The sequence below is a fragment of the Pyxicephalus adspersus genome, chromosome 6 (genome assembly GCF_032062135.1).
Source record: "Pyxicephalus adspersus chromosome 6, UCB_Pads_2.0, whole genome shotgun sequence".
NCBI lineage: Eukaryota > Metazoa > Chordata > Amphibia > Anura > Pyxicephalidae > Pyxicephalus > Pyxicephalus adspersus.
The window spans coordinates 94,584,059-94,594,768 of record NC_092863.1 but is presented as its reverse complement, the minus strand read 5'-3'; the positions used below and the strand labels follow the sequence as shown (position 1 = coordinate 94,594,768).

Here is a 10,710-nt window from a genome sequence, read left to right as displayed (position 1 = left end):
AACATCTTTGTTTCAGCCAGAACATTTTTGACTCACTGATTTCAGTATCTTCTCTTGCCCTATAGTAAAAGAAATGAACCTGTGACCGAGGGAATTGTCTGACCAGCATCTTGCAGTGCATTATCTCTGCAGTTATATGACTCTGCTTTCGTTGGCTGTCTTGGCTGCATTTCTGATTTTTTTTTTTTTTTTTTCAGGCATCAGGCTTTCTTAAGATTTCTAGCTGATGCCACCAGCTATAATTGCAAAGAGAATTGCTGCCTTCAAATTGACCTCTCCCCTCTTAGTAGACTTTTTTTTTTTTTTTCCTGGCCAGTTGACCTGAAGAAACATTGCTTTACAGACCTTTGATTGGAAAGTCATTGTAATAAGAAGAGCTTTGTATTAAGAGAGCGTATAATATAGGGTAAATGTCCAAGATTGACCTTGCATAGTATTGTGATCAACAAGGTCATTTTGAATAGATCATCTCCCATTGCTAATTTGCTAATACCATTTTTTATATATATATATATATATATATATATATATATATATATATATATATATATATATATATATATATATATATATATATATATATATATATATATATATATATTGCAGTGCTTTTCCCTAATTTGTAATAACGGCACCAAATAGCTTTTGGCCACTAACTTTAAAAGGCTAAAAGATGTGTTTTTTTTGTTTTTTAATTAAAACTATCATTTTTAAAATTTCATATAAAAATGGTTTATAACGGCATACATTCATGTCCAAGTTTTAGAGATGGAAATGTTAGTGGCATATTTGTAAGGGTGTTTTACGAGAAACTTTTGGATGAATTTAATTATATTGGAACAGTTGGATTTATACAGTTATGTTACAACTATGAAATGTTGAATCTTGGATTTACCAATCTGATTGTATGAGTAGATGGGGCTTATGTTGAGTCCTTTAACACAGGAAATCCTAGATTAAAATTTACCTTATTCTGGAGTAAATCAAAATCCTGTCAATCAGTTGACAAGTATTTAATGGGCAGTGGATAGACTGACATTTTAAGGACATGAGGCAGGCTGTAATGCCAGGAGTCTGAGGTTAAAGTTTGGTAGAAGTCAACAGTCATTTTACAACCTTTGCAAATTATCTGAGAGGTTGCCACCGAGATCAATTTTAAGTCTTAGAGCTTGTGTTGATGGGGAAATGCAGCTGGCAGATGTATTCAGCTTATGTTTAAGTTCATGTTTACTGATTCTTGTAACCTTTTTATTGAACCTCCTTCCTGTCTGTAATTGCCCACCTAAGACACAAGTGGCTTGTTGGACTGTTATTCCATTTTAAAAGTATATGTTTGATGCAAGAGCAAATAAGGTGTCTGTTTATAAGTTCTAAAACATGTTGTGTGTTCCTTTTTATTTTAGTTTCCTTTGGTTTCGGGGACCTTTCAGTGTCCAACTTACTGGTCACTAGGGCAGACTCTTTGGACAGCGCAATGTCAATTGGTGGAGTTTAGTTACAGTCCTTGTCCAAAAGATGTATTTTCTCTTTTGTTGGGGTGTACACTTCAAATTGATTAGTTGCGTGTTAAAATGTTTGATTATGGACCTGTAACATTAAAACATGACATGTTGATTGGTCTTTTGATTTATGTCTGAATTTTTTTTCCTTATTCTTCTTTCAGGGCAAAATGGTAAAAGGAATGGGTGGTGCCATGGACCTGGTGTCAAGTGCTGGAACAAAAGTGGTTGTCACAATGGAACACTCAGCCAAAGTAAGTAAACACAAATGTTGCATTTTTTTCCAATTTTAATTTTTCAGTGTAGTATTGGATAATAAATTTGTAGTACTGACCAGCTCCATGATCACTGTAGCTTTAGATCTTAAGCACTGTAAAATACTTTAGGAGCAATATGCACTGGTAGAGGTACCTAATGTATCATACAAAATAAACTAGAAAAAAGCACCTCAAATGTATTGTGGGTTTTTTGTTGGGTCAAAGACCTCCTCTACCACTAAAAGATTTACACATTTTGTACAAAAAATAATCGTTTATTTCAACTGAAAAAAAAATGTATAGAACCATCAAAAATCTTGAATATATTTACTATTCAAGGAAGGAACTGCCATAGAAGATGGTCCAATATTTCTGTATCTAATATGAAAATATGTTCAACCACATACGTGGCAACGGTTCAGGGATTAGCATCCACTTCAGACAGTCATAGCTAAAATAATAAACAATTAATCCGCTGGTAGGAACATTATCTATAACCAGAGTCTTGTTCCCCTTCAAAAACATTTTTTGGTTTCTTCCAAAATTGGTCATATTAAATTTGTGGTTTGAAGGACAGAATGTAAGCTCTGTTGATGAATTTTCTGATCTAGTGCTTTGTATTCCGGTAAATATTTTTGTAGTATATCACCCAAATCTGTATCAATACAGAACATGTAAGAAATTTTGCAACAAGTATTCCCCAGATACATTGAAGTGCTGGTCCATACTGCAAAAATCCCATCAGTTGTGCATTGGTTCTTATGTTCTAGCAAGGGATATGCTGATAGGAGAGGAATGCGGAATGACAGATAAGCTCCTTAGTGTACTGTTTATCCTTCTTTAACTGTCCAATCGGTGAGTATGGGACGGACATGTCCTGTAAATGTTACTTAACTGCAGCGGGAAAAAAAAGCTGTGCTGTGTAAATCTTATCATATACTGTACATATAGAAATTTACTATGGCAAGTAAAATTGTTTCCTTAGAATGTATTTGATCTGGGTTTGTCTGGAGCTTAAGCAATATAAGGCTCATTGAGTTTCAGTATCCAGATTGCCTGCAAAGCTTTTTACAACTTTTACATTAATTTTGTAAAATGCTAATGCTGTAAATATTGTGTAAAATTGATTTGAACTGGTTTATTAGAACAGGATGTTCCTTGCTGTAATAGTATCCGACACGGCCTGCCTGTGAATCTCTGTTCGCGCAGGGTATATATGCTTTAGCTTGATTCACAAACCTTTATCTTTATTTTTATTTGGCTCTTTATTTTGTTATGAGCAGAGCAGTAAAATGAGAATTGTGACTAGTATTTACACGTGAATTGCATCTCCTATATCCAAGAGCCTCTCCAGCATAAGGATGCATCCAAAGCCTTTCTTGACCCTTTTAACATGGGGGAACCCTTGAAATTACTTTCAGGTCTTCAGGGAACCCCTGCTATAATTACTATATCCACAGCTCACAGTATGCATTAGTGTGTTGGTCAATGGGAAGAATGTTTCACTTAAACTGACCTGAGAGGTGCAAATTGCTCATTGTTCAAGGAACCTCTAGCAACTTTGGGAGGCTTGCTGCCCTTTTGCGGCTTGCTGCTGGTGTCCAACCAGTTGAATATAACTTTCTGAATTAAATTTATTTGGTTGACATTACTCTCTTGGATGAATACGGACACATGTATATGACCCACCAGTTTATCGTTCCTAAGCACTTTGCTTGCTGAAAAAAAAATTTTCCTCTGAAAGAGAATAAAAGGTTGTTCTGCTTCCATACCAAACTACATCAGTGTTAAAGGTGGTATCTTATCGTAAAGCTACTTCAACTAATTTACAAAACATCGAATTGATCATCTCCGAAATATCGTATCAGTATTTCAAACCCAAAAACTCGTGATGCTACCATCTTCATGGTGAATCTAATGTAAACATTGGAATATTCGTCTGGATAAACCAAATTAACCATTTACTTCAGATCACAATTTAATTATAAATTCCTAATACACATTGATAGTTGGTTCTTTTTATTTCACTATTTAACGTGGTGTTTGAGAGACATTCATTGACAGACACAATTTTGAATTCTCAAACCCCCTGAAGAAGCCCTACTTGGGCAAAACACGTCGGGGAACGAGAATAAGGTTTATCAGTTTGTACACAACATGATTCTGTTCACATAATCACTCTTTTAGAATAGTAGGACTGTGTTGGCAAAAGTTTCTAGCACAGCAGAGTTTTTGTATAGATTATACAATAAATATCACCAAATTAACAACACATACACATTTTGTTAATAACTGTGCAATAAAAGGCCCCTCTCTTTTCTCTACCTTTTTATGAAATGTTTCAATTTTTCAGGCCAGGCACACCATAATACTTTCCTTATACGATAGCTTCCTATTGGTTCAAGAACTTCTCCTACAATTTTGGGAGGGACCCTAAAATTGAACTCTGGTTGGGAAACGCTGATTTAAAGGGTTGTTTTTGGAAAAGTGCAGACTTTACTGAAGGCGTTTTGTACGTATATACAGTAATCTGAATTTACCTAAACTGTTTCTAGAAAATTGCAGGCACTTTATGGTTTCGGTAAGTATCTTTTATAGTTTTTATATTGGTACATATGGAACTGTGGGCTAGATTTTAAAGTGTTTATGTTTATGATCTTTACACAGTGAAGGAAAGAAGTATTTGATCCCCTGCTGATTTTGTACGTTTTCCCCTCTGACAAAGAAATGACCAGTCTATAATTGTAATGGTAGGTTTATTGTAGCTGTGAGAGACAAAACAACAAAAGAACCCTCAAAAATCCAGTGCTCAAAATTTAGAGCTTGATGTGCATTGTAATGAGTGAAATAAGTATTTGATCCCCTATCAACCAGCAAGATTTCAGGCTCCCAGGTGTCTTCTCTGTATGCAGGTAACGAGCTGAGATTAGGAGAACCCTCTGTAAAGGTGTGCTCCTAATTCAAGCTTGTTACAGTACCTGTATAAAAGACACCTGTCCACAGAAGCAATCAATCAGATTCCAAACTAGCCACCATGGCCAAGACCAAAGAGCTGTCTAAGGATGTCAGGGACAAGATTGTAGACCTACACAGGGCTGGACTGGGCTACAAGACTATCGCCAAGCAGCTTGATGAGAAGTTGACAACATTTGACCTGATAATTCGCAGATGGAAGAAACACAAAATCACGTCACTCTCCCTCGATCTGGGGCTCCATGCAAGATCTCCCCTCGTGGAGTTGCAATGATCATGAGAACCGTGATGAAGCAGCCCAGAACTACACGGAGGGAACTTGTCGATGATCTCCGGGCAGATGGGACCATAGTCATCAAGAAAACAACTGGTAACACACTGCGCCGTGAAGGCCTGAAATCTTGCAGAGCCTGAAAGGTCCCCCTGCTCAAGACGGCACATGTACAGGCCCGTCTGCAGTTTGCAAATGAACATCTGAATAATCCAGAGGAGTACTGGGTAAAAGTGTTGTGGTCAGATGAGACCAAACTTGATCTCTTTGGCATCAACTCAACTCGCCGTGTTTGGAGGAGGAGGAACGCTGCCTATGACCCCAAGAACACCATCCCCACTGTCAAACATGGAGATGACACACAATGCTTTGGGGGTGTTTTTCTGCTGAACAGGACACCTTCACCACATCAAAGGGACTAAAGACGGGGCCATGTACTGTCAAATCGTGGGCGAGCATCTCCTTTCCTCAGCCAGGGCATTGAAAATGGGTCGTGGATGGGTATTCCAGCATGACAATGGCCCCAAACACACGGCCAAGGCAACGAGTGGTTCAAGAACAAGCACATGAAGGTCCTGGAGTGGCCTAGCCAATTTCCTGACTGGTTGATAGGGGATCAAACCTTTATTTCACTTAACACTTCACTTTACAATGCACATCAAGCTCTGCCTTTTGAGCCCTGGGTTTTTGAGGGTTCTCTTCTTGTTATTCTGTCTCTCACACCTACAATAAGCCTACCATTACAATTATAGACTGGTCATTTCTTTGTCAGAGGTCAAACATACAAAATCAGCAGGCTATCAAATTCTTTATTCCCTCACTGTAGGTTGAGAAAGGAAAAAAAAATGTGATTGTGAATGTGAAAATATGATTTTTAAAAAAAAATAAAAACAGCAACGGTTACCTTTTTTTTTTTTTTACCACACATAGTTCTAATTTGTACCACCTGTCTATATTGACTGGTGCCAGAAATTAAAAGGCCACATCTAGAAGTGCTTGGAACAGTAAAGTTCCAAATCATTTTGAACCTGGATGAATTGCTCAAAAAAAATCTCCTCCAATTTTGAGCATATGTTCACAACTTCCCCCCCAGCCTCCATAGCGGGTCTGCTAACCATCTCAAATGCCAAGTGGTAAATAGCAACAAAATAAAAACTCTGATCCCAACACAAATAGGAAGGCTTCAGCATTTAATGATCGGTGTTTGAATAGCTAAACGGAGATATATGTGTTATTTAGGTGCAGCCGCTCCTGTTGCCACGGAAACGCTTCATTTTAGAATGCCTGTCTTGTCTCAGCTTCTCCCTAATCTAGTTTAAGGCAATATGTGACAAAAGAGCATCGTAGAATTGAATAATTGTACTCCCTTTTTTTGTATAGTGTTCCATATTTAACATTTCATACTGAAACACTGGAGGGCTTTTTTTTTTTTTTTTTTTTTTTTAAGTTAAAAAAAAAAAGTGACCATACATGATCAATCAATTTCTTTTATTTCTGAATTAGCTTAAACAAAATTAATATCTAATATTGAATCGTGAGAAACCTTGATCAACAGGTCAATATTTCCACGGATCATAGAAGTATCAGGTTTTTTATTTTGTTTTTGTTTTTTTTTTTTTTTTTATGGGATTTCAAGGGCTCTCCATACATTTCAGGTCTATGGCATTTCAGAGCTTGTTCACATTCACAAATTTCAATTATAGAGATGAGTGAGATAAAGTGATCGATTTTTGCATTTGATTACAAAGAATCAGTACTAAACCATTAACTATACATTGATTGTGGTGTGTGTGTGTAGTAGGATTGAAAACATTGAGTCCATCAATTTAAATATGTATTGATTTTTAAAACTGGCTCATGTATGCCTAGCTTAAAGCAGAACTAAATTTTAAAAATTGCTGTCAAATGTGTTTGCTGCCAGGGATATCTGGCTATCCCAAATTCCCTTGCATGTGCTGATTGAACTCCTGGGAGCTTGCATAGGAGCGGTGTCATCTAGGTCCAGCTAATAAAGATGGCTGTAAATCTTATTGTGAAAGAGAGAATATGGTGGTACCTGTGATGGAACCAGAACAGGTGAGTATTGATGGGTTAAGTTCTGCTTTAAAACAAGAAAATTGTGAGATTTTTTTTTTTTTTTTTTTTCGCCTTTTATTGCTCATCTCACATCTCCACCCACCCGGTCCTGATCTGGTTGTGGAATTTTTGGTCATCTTGATTGACCAGGCTGGAATGATGCAACTTCCATGCTCATGCACACTCATTCATTCCTGGCTATACCAGGACTGTACACCAAGTTGCACTTTCGCAGCTCAGTGTACATTATAGAAAAGAATTTAAACAGGCAGGTAAGTTTGTTTTTGTTGAGAAGAGATATAGCCTGTCCTTTCTGCAATAAATACCCATTTTGTTAAGTTTTAGTTTTGATTTCACTTGGCTCAGTTTGGATTTTTATACAATATTAGCTAGTTTTAAAGAAGCCTTGTCAACTTACCTATAAAGCCATAGAGGGCAGAAACCTTTTTCTGGTGTTGGAGCTGTGATGTCACACCAACCATTATTTGACCTTTCTCCATAAGGTAGTATGTCAACAAAATTTGAATATTGGGGTTGAAAGACTAAAAAAAAATATTTAATCAAAGCAGAATTTAACTTTTAAGGCCTCTAAAGGATTCCTGCCCCCAAATTTGGACAGCACATCTGCTCATTAGGACACACTTGTCTTGCAATGTGATCTTTGTGCTTCTCGCTCCTTGCCCTGTTGCCATTACTTTCATCTTTTCTCGGCCTTCTTTGTTCAGTCTTCAGTTGTCTTCATTGGTCAGAAGGGAATGTGGTCATTTGTAAGCATGCATGTGGGAGTTATTCATCCTGGTACCCAACACTTGGTCTTTTAAATGCTGGGATTGTACACAGGCCACTCGTTGTACACTGGCAGTCACACATAAGATAAATTTAAAAAAAAAAAAAAAAAAAAAAGGAATTTTATGGCAATGAGACAGTTCTTTATTTCATAAAACTGACCTGCTGGCAATTCATTTTTCATGCACACAAACCCATCTCTACTTCATTGACGTTTTGTCAATTATGTATGCACATAGTTTCTTTGCACCCCTGTGCGTTGCAATGGTAAAATGTTTGTGAGCTGGAATTTCAGTTTTTATTCTTTATAAGGCCAACAAATCGGGTATCTATAATCGGGAGTTAAAAATTGGGATACATGAGGTTTTGTTAGTTTTTCAACTTTCAGTACTGTATTGTTTTCTCTGCATCTGCCTAATTATAGCCAGTAGAACAAAAGTATTTTAGTCTGTTGCCTAATTAAATAACCAGCTGCCAAAAAGAGTTCCGTACATTTTTTTTTTTTTCATCAATTTGTTAGATTTTTACTTATTTTTACATTATTTGTTATTGTACTGTATTTTTCCTTTTTTACATGGTACATTTAAGCATTGTAGTCTGTGTCCCAAGGGATCACAGAATTTAATATCCCCACCACAGTCCTACAAGAATAGTTATGTGCTGCCAGCAATAATTCAGACATGATGAAGAAACATCAGAAGTGACATTAAGAAGTGCTTACCAATCGCTCAGCAAACACATCGGACGTGGCATCTGTGATCTGTGTTCATTTGTCAAGATGAAGAAGCTTAGATTAATGGCAGATTATGGCCCCTTGGCCCTGTGACTTACGACGTATCATGCCTCATTAAGATGGAAGGACATGCTTTTTCTCTCTTAATTTGTGAGAAATCTCCTCTGGGTTGTGATTCATGTGACGTGTCCTAGTTTCTAATGTACAATGCTAAATCTAGATACAAGTTGTTGACCAGGCTTCTGTTTTTCTACTTAGCTGACTGAAGTTTCTAACATTTATTTTAGTTTTAATAAAATGTTGCAGATGGAATTTCCTGCTGCTCACAGAGTTAGATTTCCCTAAATAAGGAAGACCGAAACCTGAAATGGTTACTGATCTATTCTTGCAACGTTCCTCTTGTTTCTTGCCAGCATTGCAGAGATCTTGCTGAATAAGTACAAACTCTCCGATATGGCAGTGATGCTCCGGTGTAACATACTCACTGCATTAACTAACTGTAAACTGTTAGACCAGTTATCTGTTCTTGGGTTGATTTCATGTGGCAAAGCCATTTTGTATCACTGTCAGGGTAGAAGCCCCTATGCTATGCTTGATTTTAAAAATAAAGGCTGCCTCTAGGAGAATGTGTTTCTAAAATTCTAAAAGTGCAATAGTCACATTGCCATTCAGTCTATTTCCATTAAGTAATGGACATCAAGGCCATGGCACCCCAACACCCACAGTACAATGATGCAAAGAACCATGTTGATGCCACAGATGAGATTCTTGTGTATGACGACTTACCAGATTTTCAACCACCAATTTGACAGGGAGGAGGTACAAAGTATTTCAATATCATCTACCGCGCCTCTTTGCAAATCTCTACATTGGTTTCCATTTCACCCAGGAATCGTATTCAAGCTACTGTGCATTGCTATTAAATCTCTCCACCGCTCTTGACCCACCAACATTTCTGACCTGAAGCACAAATACACCACTAGCATCCCCCCTCCATTCTTTCAATGACCTACTAATGACTTTCTTTGTGGATATCTTTCTATATGATTAACAAATCTTTGTTTGTTTTACAGGGAGGAGCACATAAAATTTTGGATAAATGTAACTTGCCGCTTACTGGTAAACACTGCGTGGATCGGATCATTACAGAAAAGGTAAAACTTTTACTTGTCCTACTGTGAAGATATTGGATCTTCTATCCCTATTTAGGTTTTAAACTGCTGTTACACATCTCACATTTTCAACTGAGCCTTGTTAGTGCACATAGCAAGGACCATTTCCCATGGCTGCAAGTCCTTAGGGGTAGGAAAACTTCCAGCTGTAGATGTACAATATCTAGTTTGGTTGGTGGTGCTGTAAATGCATGGATAAGGTTCTACTTTTAAAAATACACAATCGGGCAGGTCATCTTAGCAGAAAGAAAAAGGCGATATCACTTCTCCCATAATCCCTTCTACCTGCCTGATTGCTCAGGGTATCTGTCAAAAAAAGCTCGGCTTAACTTCATGGCATGGGCACAGAGGGAGGAGGAGCCAAATGATTCAATTTATTTTTACAGGAAGCATAGCAGGTGTAGTTCCTTTTTAAGGAGTTCTTTAAAATTTGAAAACAATTTATTTAAATCCCCAGGAAAGTGTCCCAACAATTGTGGTATATAATCTATCGCACTGTTTCGGTTGAGTGCTTTTTCCATCTGCTTGCATGTGCAGATAAATCTTGCAGTTGCCCCAAGGGTAAGACAGACTGTCCAATTCCAGACAAGCAGGGGGCAGCAAACTAATATTTGTATCTGTCTTTGCGCAGAGGGAGCCTGTCTTGTTAATGAAATGCTATAGTCTACATAAGTGTACCTGTCAAATGCCTATAAAATGACATCCAGATCGTGATACTACGGTTCTCTAAATGTTTAGCAATTGTTGCTTCATCAGGAGCCAGATCAATAAGTCAATAACCCTGATGTGAAATGAAATGAAACCTTATAATTACAACAATGTCATTCACATGATCATTAGTTATAATAATTGTTGTACAGCCATAGCAACTTACACATAGGTAGAAACTGTAGTCTTTGGCACATGAAGCCTGTGGGGATGTAGAGGTCTTCGGGGGGGGGGG

The 10,710-nt window shown here is 37.4% G+C and overlaps 1 protein-coding gene across 2 annotated transcripts in view; it reads left to right on the top strand.

Annotated features, from left to right (window-relative positions):
- Positions 1-10,710, top strand: part of OXCT1 (3-oxoacid CoA-transferase 1) — a 71,412-nt gene that overhangs the window by 56,247 nt on the left and 4,455 nt on the right. For both annotated transcript variants that reach the window (XM_072416644.1, XM_072416645.1), the window contains 2 exons: positions 1,664-1,753; positions 9,669-9,749. In XM_072416644.1, coding sequence (XP_072272745.1) covers positions 1,664-1,753; positions 9,669-9,749 — 171 coding nt within the window. The remainder of the gene's footprint in view (positions 1-1,663; positions 1,754-9,668; positions 9,750-10,710) is intronic.